This window comes from Humulus lupulus, chromosome 3, assembly GCF_963169125.1.
Source record: "Humulus lupulus chromosome 3, drHumLupu1.1, whole genome shotgun sequence".
NCBI classification, from domain to species: domain Eukaryota; kingdom Viridiplantae; phylum Streptophyta; class Magnoliopsida; order Rosales; family Cannabaceae; genus Humulus; species Humulus lupulus.
Genome location: NC_084795.1, coordinates 271,640,646 through 271,663,396, shown reverse-complemented (window position 1 = coordinate 271,663,396; position 22,751 = coordinate 271,640,646). Strand labels below are relative to the sequence as shown.

At 32.9% G+C, this 22,751-nt stretch overlaps 1 protein-coding gene across 1 annotated transcript; it reads left to right on the top strand.

Annotated features, from left to right (window-relative positions):
• The first annotated feature begins 19,075 nt into the window (after positions 1–19,075).
• On the top strand, positions 19,076–20,733 carry LOC133824235 (lignin-forming anionic peroxidase-like). Its single transcript, XM_062257101.1, has 4 exons — positions 19,076–19,450; positions 19,541–19,732; positions 19,816–19,981; positions 20,074–20,733. The coding sequence occupies exons 1-4, from the start codon at positions 19,214–19,216 to the stop codon at positions 20,457–20,459; spliced, it is 981 nt and encodes a 326-aa protein (XP_062113085.1). The 5' UTR covers positions 19,076–19,213; the 3' UTR covers positions 20,460–20,733.
• The last annotated feature ends 2,018 nt before the right edge of the window (positions 20,734–22,751 follow it).

Here is a 22,751-nt window from a genome sequence, read left to right as displayed (position 1 = left end):
TTTGATAAAAATTAAAATAAAAAATCACTCACATAATTAATTATTATTATCATAACTTGTTAAAAAAATTATATTTATTATAATAAAAATTTATATACATACAACATTTATTCATACAATTGAAATGTAAATAATACATCAAATCCCCATGAAACTAAATAATTCTCAATAAAATTTCATTATAATATTATAAATCCATAAACTTCAAAATAAATAATACAACATAATTCTCTTCTCCAAATCACTGCAAACTCAACCATGTTTCTTTTCTCAATATTCTTCCTAATAAATCTAGACATCCACCTTAAAAGTCAGTCCTATGATATTCCTTGCACCAATGAATTAAAGACTTCAAATTATAATTAAATAGTATATCTTACCATAATATATTAACAAATGAATGAGTGAACCAACAATAAATTGAATAATCCCTCTTAGAGATTATTAAACAAAAACTGACCTTGTTGGAATGATGACAAAGTTTGAGACGATTGGCAAACCAATGATGTTGTGAATTATAGTATAACAAAATTCACAATTTAATAATAGAATATCCCCAATTTAATCATCATAAGAATTTCAAAAAGAAAAAAGAATGACTTATTATGGACATTTATGACACTTTGTATGCCTTTAAAAATATAAGAGCACAATAAATCCTATAATCACCAACATAATAAGCATACTCATTAACATCATTGCCAAAAAAATGAATACCATAAATATAATTAACCATAATAATACCAGAAAGAAATATCCAACAAAAATATATTTATATATAGATATATATATACCAAAATTAATGAATGTGAAAAATAAATTACAAAAAAGAACTTAATTACAATAGTACACTTATATACTTTAAATCTAAATAAACATAACAAAATCCAGAACATTGAAACAATAATGAAGACAATGAAACAAAATTCTAGAACACATCTTAATACCTCAAACTAATAAAGCACATAAACCTCATTAAAGTACTTATATCAACATAGCCAAATTAGGCAGTTGAGTCTATACCAAAATCAGTTTTTCACCCCATACTCAAAATCTCATATTTCATTCAAGTCAATTAGTCAACAACATACAATATAATTTGGCATAAATCATTTAATAGATTTGAATAACCACAGAAAAAACTAAAAAAAAAATCATAGAGAACCATAGAGCCTATCATTTAACCCTATGTAAGCAATGAAAAACAGTAAGCCAGTAATGAATGAGCTACTCTCATTAGAAACAATACATCATAAGCATGCATGCCAAAAGAGTAACACAGTAATGAATGAGTTACTCTCATTAGAAACTAACCGAACCCCCTTTGGATGAGTAGATTTGCCTTTCCCTACAGAGGAAACAATTAATCTACATAACAATGGAATAAACATTTAATCTCTGACTAACATTTATCACCCATTGATTCATTGAATCCAAACTTGCTAATATACCATTTAACAACTCTACAAACAAAGATAGGTTTTACTTACTGATATTTGACAATAAAGCACCTTAATTTCCAAAGAGATGTTCTTGTTGGTGACAGGAAAACGTGGGAATGAGCTGCTCATAACTATGTCTCTCTTTAATCAAATTAATTTTAAACTTAATTCTTTGATCAATGCCAAGAGTTGTAGCTTTCCTCAGAAAATGGAAACAACCGTTTTCACAAAAAATATTAAAAACAAATTTCTGACAAATTTTAATATGCAAATCCCAAATCCCAAATCTTCAAACACCATCAAAGCATATGAATATATGCCACACATAATATTGGTTTTCTTCTTCTTTTATTTTTATATTTTTTGATTGGCAACAGTCTATTTTAATAAGCTAATCCTTAGTTTTTACACTCTAAAGAAGATCTAGAAAAAGAAGAACTAATCCATGCCAATTAAAGAGTATTTATATATATATATATATATGTGTGTGTAAGCAAAGCAAAGCACATCTCATTGAAAAGGTATTTTGTACTTCAAGCACATTAAAAAATATTAGTTGCCAACCTTAGCCAACAAGATTACAGTGATTATATTAATCCTTAACAAATCTATACTATTTTAAATAGATAAAAACTAATCATCACTGCTTTGAAATTCAAAAGTTGCAAAACCAATTTCAATAGTTGTAAAAAATGCTTTCTAAAAAAGTAAACAAATCAACAAAAGCAGAGGTACATAGTATAAACAAATGCGATTTGTAACACTAAGGAATTTAAGTTTTTATTTTTTTTTCTTTATTTTGGTGGGGATAACTATGGAATTGGATAGACATCTATCTATAAAAGCCTTGATAAAGATGATAAGAACTCAAGGTAGAAATTGGATATCGATGACACAAAACAGCAGGACACCAAGCACGAACATGATAGCTTTTATAAAGCTACTCTTACGTGACAAGTAAGATTCGAATGCCGAATCTTCAAGAGCTATATATATAATTTGATGACACAATGAAACTAAACACAAAAGTGAAACGCTTTTAGCATGGAATATCTATATATTTTATTATCCATAATAACATTAGTTGTATCAATATAATCCAGCCCATGAGTAAAAAATATCAAACAAACAATACAATCCATATATATATATATAAATAAACAGTATATTCAACTACCTAAGTGTGTGTGTTCATCAGATATAGTTTTGTAGACTTCACTGTGCTTCATATAAACAGTATATTCAACTACTCAAAGTTCTAGCCACTAATGGTTGGCATGGAAATACCATAATCTTAGAAGTTCAAGACAATTTGCTACCATGGAGAGTTAATCAAACAGTTCCATACAAGTACCTACTTATGACCTCTAGAGTACTTGTTATGGCCTATAGGGGTTGTATGATTTAGAAATACTTATTTAAATTAATGTATAATTTACCCACGAGGGTTGATACAATAAAATATCAAATGCAATATATATTCACTTTTGATCTGCTATAATGCTCTTGTTTACCATAACTTTTTCACACTTATTTTCTAAATATTAGAAGCTTGGTTAGGGACTTGCTTTTACTAGCTTTAGTCTACACATATTTCACTTTCGGTATCTATAGTTTACACTTTGACAATACTATTAAACATAACTCGTTATATCCTTATCAAACTCTTTATCTGCATATTATACCATGGTGCACATACAAATTGAGAAAATTGTAGGAACACTGTTATATAATTGTTTTGGACATTCATAAATATTCCTATTATGATATGTTGTTTATTGCTAGCTTTCCTACCCAAAATCAAAGGTTCAAGCTTCAAAGGTTGTGCATTTGTCAAAGTTAAGAAAATCGATAGAGACATGGACTAAACTTTTTATTCTTTTATTTATTTTATATATTTTTTTACTGATAATACAGAGAAACCTCATGTTAAGTAAAGTAAGTATCATCTTTTCTTCACCACTAACAAAAAAAATAAATAAAGCCCATATATATAAGCACAAAGAACTAATCAAATCGATAAATTGAAAAATGGGCTTGTAATGCCCCAAATTTCCTAATAAGGTTTAGGACCTTGATTAGGAGGCCGGGAGGGCCATAATTGATTTATTATGATATTTAATGATTATATGCATGTTTATGTGAGTTACATTATTATATGATGGTGAATGCATGCATATGGGTTCATATGTTAAATATGAGGGTATTTTGGTAATTTGGCCTGTTAAGGACATATTTGTAAATTGGGTGCATATTGTAATTTGTGAATGAAATTTCATTATTATGGAGATATATTCGAGCTATTCGACATGAGACGGTCATATATAATGGATTAGCGGTTTTGTCATAACGGGGTCAATTTTGGGGTAATAGAAATGTTTATTTGGTGATAGATTGGGAATATTTGAGATTAGGGTGAAATTCTGGAAGTTTTGACTATAGTGTCCCCGGGGGTGTTTTCGGGACCCCGAGCACTAGGTTTTATTTGAGGTTACTTAAGCTTGAAGTAGCTTGACAGATAAGAACGTACGTTAGAAACTTCTCGTTCTCTCTCAAAATAGACCGTTTTACCGTTTGAGCCTTTTTGAGGAAATCTTGAGTTCTAGGAGTCGGAATCAAGCGAGGGTCGAGGCATAGCGATCCTAGGAAAGATTAGAAGCTTCTTAACCGAAGGATTTGACGGAAAACAACCCAATCAAAGGTAATCTAAGTTTGAAGTTTTAAGTTTTTACAGTTTTAAAGCTTAGAATTGGACTTTGTTGATTGTTGAGTTTTTGGTCAGTTTAAGCTTTGGGTTTTGAGGGTTTTGGAGTATTGGGAAGCTTGGGAACTTTGATTTGATGATTGGGGAATGTTTGGGTATGTTTTTGGAGGATTTGGAGTGTTTAAAACACGTTTGGGAATGGCCCAGGGTTGGGGGCCGCGGCCCTGTTCTTGTGCGCCGCGGCCCTAGTTCGAAGAAGCAGGTGTCAGGAATTTGTCTTCGCTGGGCGCCGCGGCCCTTGATAGAGGGGGCTGCGGCCCTTGCCTCAGAGAACCCTGGGGGCCGCGGCCCAAGGTGCTAGGGCCGCAGCCCTTGCCCTGTTTTCACCCCGTTTGCTCGTTTTGACCCCGGGAACTTAGCTATGGGCCTCGGGAGTGTCCCTACTACTTGGATTAGTTTGGATTGATCTCTTGGGGGCTAGATATTGGTGTGGAACCTTTGATTATCATGTTATTGATGATGTTCCATATTTGGTTATGATTAGGTGACCGCTAAGGGTTTAAAGGTTGATCGTTCTCAAGGACCGTTCTTATATCGGTACTAGCTCGAATCTGAGGTAAGAAAACTGCACCCTGTGTATATGTATGACATGCATGGTTATTATGATGCATGTTTGATGATTATTATGTATAACATGCATGGCTATTCTTGATGCATGTTGGTTGACTATTAAATGTGACATGCATGGCTGTTATTAGCGCATGTTGGATTGCTGGATATGTTGCGTATGATGCATGAGAAACATGTGTTTGGGACGTGCTTTATATACTGAGTATGATACTGTTCAGAGCTTGAGCCTCTGTGTTTATGCATGGCCCTAATAACATTAATACCTGTTGAGTAAGCATGCTAAATGCCTCGTTTATGGATATGGAACATGAAATATGTGATTGGTGGCATGTCTTACTTGTGATTGACACTGACTAGTCAGGGACCGACTCTAAAGTCGAGAATTTCGCATTGAATGGCTCTATGGCATTAATGCTAGACCGACCCTAAGGTCGATGATTATGCATTGAATGGCTCTATAGCATTAATGCCAGACCGACCCTAAGGTCGAGGAACTTATAAGCGCTTGCCTGGCTTACAACCAGATGAATATAGCCAAGGTACATGACCCCGGTGACTGTTTGTCACGTGGCTAAGGGACGTTGTCCATAGTTTCGACTCCAGAGTCGTGAGGAAGGTTATGTTGGTGACTAATCACCTTGCACCTGTCCTAATCAAGCTTAAGTCGAGAATTATGCATTGAATGGCTCTATGGCATTAATGCCAGGCCGACCCTAAGGTCGAAGAACTATTAAGCGCTTGCCTGGTCTACGACCAGATGACTATAGCCAAGGTATATGACCTCGGTGACCGTTTGTCACATGGCTAAGGGACGTTGTCCATAGTTTCGACTCTAGAGTCGTGAGGAAGGTTATGTTGGTGACTAATCACCTTGCACCTGTCCTAATCAAACTTAAGAAAGAATCACTTATCGGTTAAGCCCTAGTGACCCTATCGTCACATGGCTAGAAGGAGCGATGCTCATTATTGTGACTTTTGGCTATTGTCACCTATTTGCTTGGACTGATAGTCCTGAATTGTTATTATGATCGTTGTTGATATTATATCATGCTTTATTGGGTTTTCTTGCTGGGCTTCGGCTCACGGGTGCTACGTGGTGTAGGTAAAGGCAAGAGGAAGCTGGACCATTCTTGAGTTGGAGAGCTTAGGTGATGACGTGTACATATGCAGCTGCTCGTCCACCACGGCCGAGGTTTAAAGTGGAACTAGGGTTGAACCCTGTTTTGCCGCTTAGAACGGCCTGTTGTAAATGTTTTCTGTAATAAACTCTGAAACTTTATTTTCGGGATCCCAATGTATATATTAAACGTTCTAGTGAAACGTTACATCTTAACCAAAGTTTTTAATCCCTAAATCGCTAATCATACTTAGTTCACGATTTTGGCCAAATGACTCGATTAGCGAGTTTAGCACTGTTTACAAGGCACACCGTAACGGTCCCAGGAGTTGGGGCGTTTCAGGGCTATAGAGGGCTAAATATATATATATACCTGGAAGTAGCTAAGCTTCTGCAAATCCCACCCAGATCCTACAAATCCCAAATAACCAACTCCAAAAAATCAAAACCGGGTAAACCATAAAGAATCCATTTTGTAAAAGACAAAAAAAAAAAAAATACATATACATACCAGAAATTAATGGGTAACCGAAGAAGAAGAACCACAAAGAAAGTGTGACAGGCAAGCTCAGAGAGACAGCGACGGGTTCAAGCTCAGAGATAAGGCATCTGGGCTCGGCGTTGGGTTTGGGTTCAAGAATGAAGTTGAAGGGGTTTGGGTTCAGAGATGAGGCGTTAGGGAGAGAAGAGGCCTGGTTAGCATGTGCCAGCGAGAGGGATGTAGAGGAGGCTCGATGTTAGGGAGAGAGCAGTGAGAAGGATTGCAGAGGAGGCTTGGGCTCGACGTTGGGTTTGTGCGATGTAGAGAGAAAAAGGAGACTATGTTGAACTGAGACTATCACAACCCCTAATAATTTTCACCAACAAAAAAAATACCCTGCCAAGTTTTCCCTCTCAAATTTAGCCCAAGTATCTTATTATCAAGGGGGACTATTTATCTAAATCTGCCACAAAAAAATATTTATCTAAATCAATTTTAAATCCCAAAAATAATTAGATGGCATTTTAAACCAATTTGTCACCATGAGTTAATATAATTATATTTTTATTGAAATTAAAAATATTTTGACATTATTTTCATAAATAATATAATAATTGAGCGACCAATTTTTTATTTATTTTAAATCTCACAATTTAAAATGTAAAATCTTCAATTCTTAATAAATTACATTTATAAATTGAAAGAGTTCTTATTATTTATTCCTCAATAAATAATGATAATAATGATAGTTAATTTTATAAATATGTTAAAGAATAATAAATTTAAATTTTGATATAAAAATTATTATAAATACAAAAAATTTAGAAACAAAAAAAAATCTAGTTTTAAAAGTTTTTAATAAATACTTAATTTTTATAAATATATATTTACATAATTTAGTTTATTTTTAAAATTATATTATTCATTAAGATTTTTACAATATTTTTTCAATTAATAAAACAAATCTTTTTTAACTAATACAAATTTTATAAATATGTTAAAGAGTAATAAATTTAAGTTTTGATATAAAAATTATTATAAATACAAAAGTTAATAATATGAAAATTTTAGAAACAAAACAAATCTAGTTTTAAATTTTTTTAATAAATACATAATATTTATAAATATATATTTACATAATTTAGTTTATTTTTAAAATTTTACTATTCATTAATTATAATTTTATATTTTTTATTTGAATTTTAGCGACATTTTATGACTGTCGGTATTGGTCTCGAATTAACTGTCGGCGTTGGGGTCAATAGCGACACCTTTTAACTGTCGGCATTGGTCTCGAATTAACTGTCGATGTTGGAGTCAATAGTGACACATTTTAACTGTCGGCATTGGTCTCGAATTAACTGTCGGCATTGAGGTTAATAACGACACATTTTAACTGTCGGCATTGGTCTCGAATTAACTGTCGGCGTTGGGGTCAATAGCGACAGTCAAAAGCAACGGTGACAGTTATTAGCTGTCGGCGTTGGTCTCTATGCCTACAGTTTTTAACTGTCGACGTAGAGTCCCGCTAAGCAATTACGACAGTCAACAGAGTTGACTGTCGTGGTTGTGTGTCGGGAAAGCTCAGTTTTGTAGTAGTGGCAATACAAGAATTCATTTTTCTTTTAAAAAAAGCTTTACAACAAGTTTAAATTTAAAGATATGGGTGATTAATTTGATTAAGAGTTTTATCGGATCGGAATTGGTAGATAAGAGAATGGTGTTTTCATACCCAAAGGCGATATACATTATTACAAATTTTTGAACTTTGTACCATCAACCACACTGACCATTCTCTGATTTTTCTTAGTTTTGCTTTTGCTAAAATAAAACAGTTAGTACTTAAGTGTTAATTAACTTTTGCTCAGGCAATTACATACGTTGCAGCGTGTGATTAGTTCAAACTAATTACATTTAATTATAATCTTAAAAATCATCAAATCATCCTAAGTATAATTTTAAAAGTGAAATATATAAATCTATGAAAAAAGATCAAGAATAGATTAATTTCCCTTACTGCTAATACATGATTATTCTTGCTTAATGTATATAGAAAGATCTAGAATACAACGTGTTCTAGGTTTTTATAGTGTGACATGTGTGCAAATATTCTTTCTGTATAATAAACTTGCTACGTGTCGACCTGTGATATGCTTGCATATATTTTGTACTATTCTATTGATTCATTTATATACAGAGGGTATACTCCAGACTCCAATTGAGTTGGAGATTTATTCACACAATTTCCATTTTATCTTAACTTGGTATCAGAGCACGTGTTAGGCCCACGCCATGGCAGACTCAGCTTCATATCTTCAGAAAATGGAAAGCACAGGTGCAACACCGGCGACTCTAACTTCGGCGACAAACCCTACTTCTTCGACTGCCTTGATGCCGACTACTGTGGTTAACCCAGTTCCAGCTGCAATACCATTTAGCACGTTGAGCCAACCATTTGCGATGAACCTCAACATAAATAATTACCCACTGTGGAAGAAGATGGTCTCAACGATCATCCGTGGGCATCGACTGAAAGGATACATTACTGGTCAGAAATCGTGTCCTCCAGAGTTTTTGAACTCATGTACTATTGTTTCCTCTGAATCTTCAGTTGTTTTGAACCCCGACTATGAGACTTGGCTAGTTCATGACTAGCTCTTAATGGGCTGGCTGTATGACTCCATGACTGAGGCCATTGCCTCGGAACTAATGGGATCCTAGACCTCTCAAGCCCTTTGGACAACTCTTGAGCAGCTGTATGGGGCATACTATCAGGCACACACAAATGATTTGAGGAACAAACTACAGACTACCAAGAAGGGTTCGATGAGTATGGCTGATTACCTCAGATAGAAAGAATGTGGATCGATACTCTTGCAATCGCAGGGGATCCATATCTTAAAAATTACCTAGTTGCTAACATTTTGTCTGGATTGGATAGTACACATTATCTGTTGAAACAAAACCCAATATAACTTCCCAGGAACTGCAGAATCTGCTTCTCAGATTTGATAGCAGGCTTGATAGGCTCACAAACACCGGATCTACAACCAAACAAGCAACATTAGGTGGTCCATCAGCAAAATTTTCCCAGAAACAACCTAATACCTTTGGATCTCATCGGCCCTACTAAAACTCATCTATTGGACTAGGCTATTCAAACTACTCTGACCAACCAAGAGGTGGTGGCAATTGATTCAGAGGTCGTGGAAGTGACTCAAAGCCAACTTGCCAGATCTGTGGAAGATATGGTCATTTAGCCACCCATTGCTACAACAGATATGATGAGTCATATATGGGTCAACAACAGACTAAAGAATACACTCAAGACAAACAACTAACAACAATGGTTGCCACACCAGAGGTACTCAATGATGAGAGTTAGTATGTTGACAATGGTGCCAGCAACCACTTAACTTCAGAAGGAGACAAGATAACTAACAAAGCTGACTATGGTGGTAAGGAAAATATCACTATTAGTGATGGTCATAAATTACATATCTCTCATATTGGAACTAGTGCACTAAAAACTTATTCTCATGCTTCACTGTTACTGAATGACCTGTTATATGTGCCACAAATTACTAAAAATTTGATAAGTGTGTCAAAGCTAACGGCTGATAATAATGTCTCTGTTGAATTCTTTTGTGGCTTATGTTGTGTGAAGGATCAAACATCAGAAATGGTGGTTCTCTGAGGGGAGCTTAAAGATGGTTTATATCGACTGGACACAGCTCTCTTGCCTCAGTCAAACTCGACACAAGTTGCAGCTGGGAGAACCTCTTTCTCTGGTGTAGCAACAAAGGAGAAGCCTAATAAGAGTGCATCATGTGGGTCGTTAATGGATGTTTGGAATAGAAAGTTGGGACACCCTTCTGTTAATGTACTTAGTCAGATTTAGAAATTGTCTATTGTAAAGACTAGAATGAATGAAAATCTACAATTTTGTGATGCCTGTCAATATGGGAAATCCCACTCTTTGTTGTTTAAGAATTCTAATAGTAGAGCCACAACAGTACTTGATTTAATCCGTTAATCCACACAGATTTTTGGGGGCCAGTCCCTACTACTTCACACACAAGCTTCAAATTCTTTATTCACTTTCTAGATGACTACAATAGACATATCTGGTTTTTCCCACTAAAATCTAAATATGATGCTCTAACAGCTTTTATTCAGTTCAAGGCACTAGTTAAGAATCGGTTTAACAAAAAAATAAGATCGGACATGGGTGGAGAGTATCAAGCTTTTACTGAACTGCTTCATAACAGTGGCTTTGAGTTCCAACATCCTTGTCCTCACACTTCAGTACAAAATGGACGAGCGGAGAGAAAGCATCGACAAATTGTCAAAACTAGGCTTACACTACTTGCTCAAGCTCATATGCCTTTGATATATTGGTCAGATGCCACATACTTGATTAACAGGTTGCCAACATCCATATTGTAGGGGAAATCACCATACGAAATCCTAAATAACAAAGTGCCAGACTACAAGGAACTAAAGGTCTTCGGAGCAGATTGTTTTCCTTGTCTCAAGGCATACCAGCCACACAAATTTAGCTTTCGTTCCATTAAATGTGTGAATCTGGGATTTACTAAAGTGTATAAAGGCTATAAGTGCCTAAGCCCTTGGAAAAAACACCACAACTCAGGTTGGTGAGATCAACCAACATAATGAGCATCACATGATAACCAGATCAAAGGTAGGAGTCTTCAAGCCAAAAGCATATGTCATTAGTACACCACCAATGGAGCCATTGACTGAGTCGTATACAGCTGGCGAAGCACAAAAACATGAAGGCTCGAAAACAACCATGGAGAAGGAATTTATGGCACTCAAAGAGAATGCTACATGGGATTTGGTCCCATCATCTGCTAATTATAATATAGTAGGAAGTAAATGGGTGTTCAAAAGAAAATGCAACTCAGATGGGTCTTTTCAACGGTATAAAGCGAGGTTGGTGGCAAAGGGATTCCATCAATGACCTAGAGTAGATTTTGGTGAGACTTTTAGTCCTGTAATCAAAGCATCAACAATAAGAGTTGTGTTAACCATTACCATAAGTCAAGGTTGGGATATTCGGCAGCTCAACATCAACAATGCCTTTCTAAACGGAACATTGGAAGAAGATGTATATATGCTCCAACCCCAAGGTTTTGAAGACTCAACAAGACCTCATCACGTGTGTAAACTGAAGAAATCAATTTATGGGCTAAGACAACGTCCTAGGTCTTGGTATGACCGACTGAAGAAGGCTTTATTGGACTGGAATTTTGAAGGCTCAAAGGCAGATACCTCACTGTTTATGCTGAAGACAACTGAGTATGTGATAGTGGTACTCATCTATGTAGATGATATAATTGTGACTGGGAACAAGCTGGATGAAGTCAGAAAGTTTATTGATAAGTTGAATGATGAGTTCACTCTAAAAGATCTTGGACCTCTACACTACTTCCTTGGGATAAAAGTCTATAGAGATGATTCTAGTGTATACCACTCACAGGGATGATATATAGCAGAATTACTACAAAAGGTGATGTTATACCCAAAAAATGGAGATCAAATGACGTGGAAATAAAGGTGACAAGTGGCAGTGCATGGTCAGTAAAAGACACATTAAATAGTCAATAAATACATTGACTCCTCAGAGTTGTGATAAAGTGACCCGGTAGACTGACGAAGAATTTGGACTGCTTGAAAAATGTCATAACCAAGCCAAGTGCACCTTGGTCCTAGGAGGCTAAGGAGAATGCATCCTAGGAGAGCTAAGGAGAGTGGTTCTAAGAGACCCCAAGGATGTGGTCCGAAGAGAGCCCAAGGGACCTTGGTCCGAGGAGAAGTCCAAGGAGGTTGCCTCGGACCTATCCGAGGTGAGATGCCAAGGAGATTGCCTCGGACCACCTTGGTCCGAGGAGAAGCCAAGGAGATTGGTTCGAGGAGAAACATGGCATGCTAGAGGAGAGTGCCATGTTAGAGGAGAGAAGTGCATGCCCTACCACCATACACGTCCAACCAACAAGTGTATGTCCTACCACCATGCACATGTTCGACCAGCACTTGCATGGGTGGTCAGTAGGAGGTGGATCAACTAGTTAGAGGAGACTAAGTCAAGATTCTCAGGAACAACTCCAACGAGATATGCGGGAATCTCTCATTCTTCCCACAAATGGGGGTTTGTTACATTTTGAATTTTGAATGTTTCTTTGTAATTTAAATGTAATAAATATAATGAAATATCCCAGTTCTAGGGGATACCGTATGTATGAACCTAAGCCTATAAATAGAGGGCTTGTGGGAGGAGAGAGGGGCTTCTTCTGCTTCTTCTTTCTAGAGAGAGAAAATTTGGGTCTGAGTATTCTAGAGAGAGGAAGTGCTGATATTTGAAAGAACTCTTGTATTTTTGTAATCTGTACTGAAGAAACTCAGTTGGCTCAGTCCATCTGATCTTGAGTACAGATCTATAAATCACAACTCTAAGTGGATTAGGCTATTACCGACAATCGGGGCTGAACCACTATAAAATCTCTTGTGTTATTTACTTTTCTTGATTAAACTGTCTGTTGTCGTTTACATTCTCTTGAAGGCTTGTCGTTATTGACGTTCTCACGTCGTTGGCTAAAAATACAGTCAACAGGTGAATCTGAAATCCTATCCTACACCCATGAATGTAGGCAGACCATTATCCGCACATGATTGCTGGAGAATCCTACAACTTACAAAAGTGTTATTGGGGTACTACAGTACTTGAACCACACCAGACCGGATATTTCTTTCTCAGTCAATAAAGTGAGCTAATTTCTCAAGGCGCCTATAACAATGCACTGGAGTGCAGTCAAAAGAATCTTGAGATACCTGAAGGGAACAATGCATCACGCCCTACACATCTCCTTAAGTAATCATCTAACTTTGACAGGTTTTTCTGATGCCGATTGGGCATGCTACCCAGATGATAGAAGATCAGTGGGAGTTACTACGTATTTCTTGGTGAGACACTCGTGTCATGGTTGTCAAAGAAACAATCAGTTGTGGCAAGGTCTAGCACTGAGTCCGAATACAGGGCACAAGCACACCTAGCTGCTGAAATCTCTAGTTGCAGGAACCACTACATGAGATGAGATTCAAAATGCCATCTGTGCCAATTATCTGGTGTGACAATATGGGAGCAAGTGCCTTAGCATCTAATCCTGTCTATCATGCACGAACAAAGCATATAGAGATTGATGTGCACTTTATCAGAGACAAAATAATACAGAAGCAGCTGGAGAAAAGATACGTGCCTTCACATGACTAAATAGCTAACTGCTTAACAAATGGGCTCAGTCATACAAGGTTCAAGTTCTTAGTTGACAAGCTCGGAGTGATCACATCCCCCTTTCGCTTGAGGGGAGGAGTTAAAGGATAGATTAATTTTCCTTACTGCTAATACAGGATTAGTCTTGCTTAATGTATATAGAAAGATTTAGAATACAACGTGTTCTAGGTTGTTATAGTGTGACATGTGCAAACATTCTTTCTGTATAACAAACTTGCTACGTGTCGACATGTGATACGCTTGTAATATTCTGTAATATTCTATTGATTCATTTATATACAGAAGGTATACTCCAGACTTCGATTGAGTTGGACATTTATTCACACCATTTTCATTTTATCTTAACTAAAAAAACCAGTTATATATATATATATATAAAATCGTTCTTTAGCTTAGACCTACAAATCCAATAGTCTTTTTCTAATCAAAACAAAAAATTTCATTAATTCAAGCCTAATCATGAAGGAAAAAAATCGATCAATAAACCAGATTTATGGCCAAGTTATTAAAAAAAATATTCATCTTAATGCACTCCAAAACAGATTTTTGGGTCATCGATCTAATTATATAACAAATTTCAATTTCAAATTTACGAGATCAACATTCAAATCTTAAAATTACAAATAAAAACCATATGCTACATATTACCATTAGGTATGACAATCAATTTCAGAGCAACAAAACACTAACATTTATTCTCAGATTCAGATTCAAACCTCTTCAAATTCTATACTGCTATAAAATTTAAATCATAGGTCAAAACATGTTTGGGTTGAAAGAAATGTCTACAATTATTGTAGATGATAAGGACACTTCGAATCTTTATATTTATTTATTTATATAAGTTGGAATGTTGACTACTGGCGTCGAAATTAGAACTAATGATTCTGTGTAGGCAGCGAATTTTGTCAGTAACTGCAAGTTGACATGCCTTTGAATTCAACAAATTAAATCCATAAACAAATTCCTCACTTAATTATTATATAAGTAATCCTATAGATATATGTACATTTATTTTATAGATAATATTTTTTTTACAACTGTACGTAGGTATAAATAATATATATAGCTTCTTACAAAATATTTCCTGGTTCTCTCATGCGGACAAATTAACCAAATTTGGATTTATAAGAAGCAAAGTATATAAAAAAAACAAATTACGTACTCATGATATATTTTTGAGGTCCAATATACAATATAATATAAATCGACTACAACGCATCCAATTTTTTGACAATATCGATGCATTCTTTTTCTATTTTCGACATCTAAATAGATATAATCTCAATTTTTTTTTATATATGACAGTGTATATTGTACCTATCTAGAACATTCAACAATTTTTCAAGAAATTCTGAATAAATTATGGTACCAAAAATAGGATTCAAACTGTTTGTTGTAAGCGTACCTGTTTTTTTTTGTATACACGTGTAAAATTTGACAGTTTGAACCATATTTTCGACTTCGTAAACTATTTAAAATTTCTTAAAAATTTGCAGGATGTTCTATTAACTACACTGTATATTGTCATATAAAAATTTGGAATATATCTATCTAGATGCCAAAAATAGAACAATAATTATAGTCTTTCTCTATTTTTATAATTAATATGTAAATAATAATATATTTTGTAAAATGTGATATTTTTTTAATTGAATTTTCTAGACGAAATCTTAAATTAAGAACTGTGATAGATAATTTTCTATTAGCCAATCGCTATAAGTCTATATTTTTTCACTCAGTGTGTATATATGTACTGCATGATTCTACGTCCAAAGAAAACTAGTATAAAATAATATATAATATATGTCATAATTAATAACTTTATTAGGTACGTAGTGAGACCAAGCATCACGCATCAATTAGTTCTGATGATTAATTGATTGAAGGAAAAGTATGCAAAGTTTCAAATCTATTTTGAAAATCAAAAGATCCAATAGATAAATTAATTAACTAATTTTGGAATTATCATACTATTCTACTCAACCTTAGTTATTTTCAACTCACATTAAGTGTGCGCAAAAGTTATACATCTTTATGCAATAAATAAAAAAAGATTAATTTCAAAGATGTTGTTTTCACTAAAAAATCAAATAAAAATTTCCTGCTAATTAATACAACTGATTGACTCAAAACAAGGTCATTACACAAAATAATAATCTCGGAAACTAATTAATGATTAAGGATGTCTATATATATATGGCTCATAATAATGCTGTGGTGGCCTATTTTGGCACCATTACAAATGACGACCTGTTTATTAATTAATTTTAGATATGGTATTTATTACTCTTTTTTAGTTGGCAGTGAGTGTGATTGTAGATATTAGTTAAGGATGTAGTAATTAGGGAGTGACGTTGACAGTTGATACAATATGTTTTGGGAGCTTGTACGTACGATCGAAGATCAATTCCAAGTAGAATTTTTCTGTTATTATTTTAATATAATTATTTTGAGAAATAAAGAACTAAAATCAGACTTGGCGAGCTTATGTATACTTTGTCGATTTGCATTAAATGATGAGTTTGAAAAAAACTCTTGATCGATCAACTTAATTTGTTGTACATCACAAAACTGTTTGAATAAAATTAAAAAGAGAGAAAAAAATCAATAATGGAAGAGTGACTACTAAGAATGGTCAGTGGATCGATTATGCACTGTTTGAACAAGGAATTTTAGGGTATATTTATCCAATATTCAATGATGAGTTAATATGAAGATTATTTCTCTTCTGTTTGAAATTTTGAATGTTTGAGTGATATTTGAAAAAGGAATATTCGGTAAGAGAAAGACCCGCAAAGACATTTTTTTTAACACTCACTTGTCACCATTTGATTATTCTGCTAATAATGAGATCGTTTTCCATGTATTATGAAGGAAAAACTTAACCTTGTAAAATAAATAAATATTATATTCAAGAAAAGGCATGCACCCACCGACAGTTTATAAATAGAAAATTTTAGAGTGCACTTCCAAAAAAAAAAGATGCACTAGTGCATTCTTTGTATTTTAGACAAGTTAATAGTTACAATCTCAATTTTTTTATATAATGAATTGCATTATAATTATTTAAGACACCGTGTAAAATTCCGACTATATCTTAATTTTTTTCATAAGAGAGAATATATGTGAAAAAAAAAAGACTTATTTGTCTTCTTCAATGTTTTGGCTAAATATATCAATTTTAAAAGTATTAGTACAATGTTAAAAAGATAGTTTGAATAGTCTGTTGCACACAAATGTGTTCTTTTATGAGTATAAAACAAGATGTTATACTGTATTCAACACCATAAATTACTTAAAAAATTTTACATGATGTTTTAAATAACTATAATATACATTGTTATATAAAAGAAATAGAATTATAACTATCATTGTGCCGAAAATATGAACGGATTGCACCAATATGCTCATTATTGGGGATGTAATCTGGAAGTCCCCCAAATTTACATACTTTAGATAAATATTAATACTATTAATTTATTTTAAGATAAAATAATATATTAAATAATAATAAAATGTAATACTTTATTTTATTTATTTTATTCTAATTTTTTATTTATTTTTATTATTTCTTTTAAGTTTATATGTTCTTAAAAACAAAGTTTAAAATATTATTATTAATTTATTAAGAGAATTAAAACTAATTTTAAATATAGATAAAATATATAAGTGAGGGTAAAAGGATTTTTGGAAAAATAAATTTAACTGAAAAAGGTTAGGGTACTCTTTTGGTATGAACAACAAAATAGAGAGTACCATTTTGGTATTTATGAAAATTAGGAGGCATATATTTGATATTTTGTACAAACATCCCCATGAGTATATATACTTAAAAATAGAAGTGGGAGCATGATTTGATCTATATATATACATGATTATGGATTTTATTATAATTATATATATATATATATATCTGTTCAAACATTAACTATCTATATCAATATAAATATATGTTTCTCTTGAAAGTACTGTATAACGTAAGTCTCAATAAATTATTAAAAAAAATTAAAAAATAAACAAACCCTTCTACCAAAGTAATTAATAATTTCTTTTTCAATCTCTGTCAATATTAAAAAAACGTCTTTTTTCAATCGTTTTTTATAATATTATATATATATATGTACAATATATTATAACTAAATGTTAACTTGAAAATAACGCTAGTTTGCACAAAACTACCATATATTGATTATGATTTTTTGACTTTGTGTCTTATTTTTTGAATTATGCCGACAAGTTCATTATTATCTTGAATAATACATGCATGTTTGATGTAACCAAAAGATTTCAACTAGATTATTAGTATTTCTACACATGCTAGTCTTACCTTTTTTTGGGGAGAAATTATACTAGTCTTACTTGAATTTAAGTAAAGTATAGTAATACCATGTTTTCTCTTTAGGTATATGATTCTTAATTTATAGGAATTAAATGAATTAATTAATTACTTGAAACATTATTATTTATTAGATATAAAATTCTAAAAATATATTACGATAATAAAATTAAGGGCGTTTATTATGTATTTAAAAGAATTATTTGACTAAAATCTGATTTAGTATACTAATTTAGACTAATTGAAAAATTAATAGTCAATTATTTAACCTTTTTGGAAACTAAGAAGTAAATTGATATTTCGCTTACAATAAAATATATATTATATATACGCAATGTTTTATAAGACAAGATAATAACAATTACATTAAAAAAATTATCTTGTTAAATTAATTATTAATTCATACTCAATAGAGGGTCGATGATGAGTCCCAAAATATCAATTTAACATGGTTGAATTGTAGCTTTTACCATATTTTTATATTTGTTAATTATTTTTTTCTGAACCCACATGATTATTATGTATGTATACTGCATAAAAATCCTATTTTTATTTATTTATTTTATACACAATACATATTATATATTAAAAGCAATTTTTGTTTCTGGCATAGCAATGGGGACGGAGACGGAGTCACAGGCTTATATATAAATAGGTAATAATTAATCAAAACTGACAAATTTCTTTATAAGGAAAATAAAAAAAAATTAAATACCAAAGAATGAGCTTAGATACCATTTATTTATCTATGAGTAAAAGACAAAGTCCAGTTACGCATAGTGCTTTGGCTAAATTACATGCATGCAATGTAGTATAATTGAAAAGTTCTTGTCTTTGACTTTGTAATTAATATGATTTTCTGTTGCATTATCTATAAGAAATTTCTTTGAAAGCCTGAAAATTTTATAATATATTACATACACACATATGCCAAAAGATATATATGACTTTTTCGCAAGCGGCTCAATTATGCCAACCAAAGAGGACTTTCTAATAACAACAATACAAGAAGCCAATGCATGCCTGGAGTTAAATCATTTACTATAAATTGATGCGAGTGATTCAACTATTTTCATCACACACTACATAATCTTCTCTATTTTCACTCATTGATTCCATTTTGGTCTCCCCTTGAATAATTTGAATTAGTAGTATTGGTTCGAAGGGGAAGTTGAATATAAGAATATGGAGGGTTTAAACATGAAATACCATTCTTTCACAAGTGTAGTTTCGTTGTCGTTGTTGTTGTTGCTTTGTAGCACTACAACTACATGTAAAGCTCAACTCTCTTCCACTTTTTACGACAGTACTTGTCCTACCGCTCTTTCTACTATCCAAACTTCAATAAACGCAGCCATCTCACAAGAAACTCGTATGGCTGCGTCTCTCATTCGGCTTCACTTCCATGACTGCTTTGTTCAGGTATATATATATATATATGGCATCATGCTTTCTTTCTTTTTTTTTTGTCGTTTTTGTTTATAATAAATAAGATTTGCTGTGTGTTTGCAGGGCTGTGATGCATCAATTTTACTTAACGACACAGCCACAATCACAAGTGAAAAGGCAGCTTTACAAAATGTGAACTCTATAAGAGGTGAAAATGTCATTGAAGATGCAAAAGCCCAAGTGGAGAGCGTATGTCCCGGAGTTGTATCTTGTGCTGATATTCTTGCTGTTGCAGCTAGAGATGCATCTGTTGCTGTGAGTACTCATCATTCTCATCATCACACTATATATATGTATAAAATTAAACAAAACGTTAATGTGTAGTAAAATTATTCCAGGTGGGTGGTCCATCTTGGACAGTGATGCTTGGGAGAAGAGATTCAACTACAGCAAACCTCGCCGAAGCTAATAGCGATCTTCCACTTTTCACAAATACCCTTCAAGAATTGATTGACAATTTTTCAAACAAAGGCCTCAATGCCAGAGACATGGTTGCCCTATCAGGTTTGGATGACGATTATAATTAAAGCTGACTGTTAAATACACTTGTCTTCATGTATATATATATATAACATAATTACATTATAATATTGCAGGTTCGCATACTATTGGACAAGCTCAATGCTTTACGTTCCGTGACAGGATATACAACGCAACTAACATCAATGCAACCTTTGCTAGCAATCTTAGAAATGGATGCCCTCAAAGCGGCGGAAATTCAAATTTGGCACCACTTGATACGGTGACACCCAATGCATTTGACAACAATTACTTCACAAATTTGGTCGAGCAGAAGGGTCTTCTGGCTTCGGACCAAGTCCTCTTTAGTGGAGGAGAAACTGACAGTATTGTCAATGAGTACATCACCACTGCTTCCACTTTCAACTCTGATTTTGCTTCGGCCATGGTTAAAATGGGAAATATTGAGCCTACCACTGGTTCAGCTGGGGAGATCAGGAGGATTTGTAGTGCTGTTAACTAATTGTTATGTTACGTTGAAAGCATCATGGTTTAATTATGACCAAGAAAAAAGTAATTAATACTTGATGCCTATATATGTCTTTCAAATTACTATATTTTGTAACTTTATAGTAATTGGTGAACCAAGTTTATACGTGCGAAATTCTTATAGACTTATATAGTTTGTAATACAATCACAAACGACGTTAACGTTTGTGAGAGATGGATTATAATTACTTGTGTAACACACTTGGAAACAACGTGATGTTCTTTAAATATCATCATTTTTATACAAATTTCTGGACGTAATTACACTTTTGGTATAAATAGCTTTACTAATATTGAAAACAATATCTTTGCCAAGACTTACAATAATATTTAATATTTATATGGACAATGAAATGTATAATTAAAAAAAAAAATTCAATGTCTCATTCACTACATGATGGTATAATTAGAGGCGGGTTGAATCCGCTCATAATATAAATATTATTAGCAGCGTACATATATATAATATTATTAACGATAGATTTATAATTATTAGTAGCAGATTCTCCGTCGCTAATACTTAAGAATAAATGCCCGAAAAAATTATCGGACTTTATTATTTAGAATTATTAACGGCGGGTAGTTAATATTATTAGAGGCGGACTATCCGCTACTAATAATATTATTAGTGGCGGGTCCCACCGCGCGCTAATAACTATGTATATAGAAAATAAATTTGAACGGACTTCTACTCCAATCTTATATTCTTGTTTCCATCATCTATTAGCGAGTTTCTAAACATGCTTGCCCGTACAGGCGTACCAATTCCTTTAAAGAAATATCTAGAGAATTGTTCACTAGTCTATGCATCTCACACACGACCCATAAGTCCTTTTATGGGTCGTTTGGTATGCATGTATCTGGAGATGAGAATAAGAATATGAATAATTTCACATATTTGGTACCGAGTTTGAATTTTTCTAACCTGATAAATTCTACTCCACAGGTTTTAACTCTTTCTGATTCTAGGTTCAAATGAAACCGACATGTAATTTTCAAATACCCAGGAATGTGAAGCACTTCAAAATTATTATTATTTTAAAAAAAAAATCTTAAACCAATTATATTTTAGTTAATGACTTATTTTATTTTTGAAGCTTATAATATAAAAACAAAAATACACATATATATATATCAAACTATAAAATAATAAATAATGTTTGCTTATTTATAGAAATTAATATGTAAAATCTTTATATCATTACTTTAGTTTAAAATAACAAATGAAATATTATTAAAAATAAAATTATACTTTATTCTAGTATTTTATTATTATATTTTTTAATTCTTTTTTTAAAAAAATATTTCATTAGTAAAATTGTTTATAAATTATAATCTAATTTATTTTAAATGTCATTTATTATTTATAATTATATTGTATTAATTTTATGAAAACTTGACAGATTATTATACACAACTAAACATATAAAGTGATATTTACCCTCTATTTTTCGAGTAATATGAAAACTATGAACATCTCATACCAAACGGCGGCCTCTTAGTGATTTCTCAATTGTTGATCTTATCTTTGTTGGGAGAGTTGTCATGAGTCTTAGACTAATCAATGAAAATAATGCATTCAAGAAATACTTACAATCTTTTTGTGGGACTTCAATTTCGACACCCAATGGACATTAACGATGTGGAGCGATCCTCTTATCTCTTCTGGTTGTCTAGTGTGTGAAAATTACAAAACAAATGAAAAAGAAGCAATGTCGTGTATCACATCTATTATTGATGGACTGACATATACATATATAGGACACATGATGTTACAACAGAAATATGCAGGACCACATACTAGTAATGACTAATTAACACACGTGTCCTATTACAAATAACAATCTATCTCTAACAATTGTAATATTCTAGCATCCTTTTCACGAAAAAAATATATTCTAGCTATAGCAATATAGCATCTTTCATTTGTTAAATATCAACAATTTGATGCTGACTTACCTAAACAAACTAGAGATGGCTTTTAATAGGATGTCTTGATCAATTACAGGGACGTGCTTTACTGCAAAGAGATTTTGCAGCACCTTTTCTCGAATGAAAAAACTATTAGTCAATTCCAAGTGTTTAGTATGTTCATGCAATATAGGATTAGCTAATATGAGAACGGTGCTAAGATTATTGCAGCAGATCGATAGGGGGTCTTTGAATTTGGAAACATATACGCAGCTCATCAGTAAAGTCATGAGAGACTTAATCCAAGTAATCTCAATTGTGTGAGTTGAGCAGCACTTCGATCGGAATAGGGATG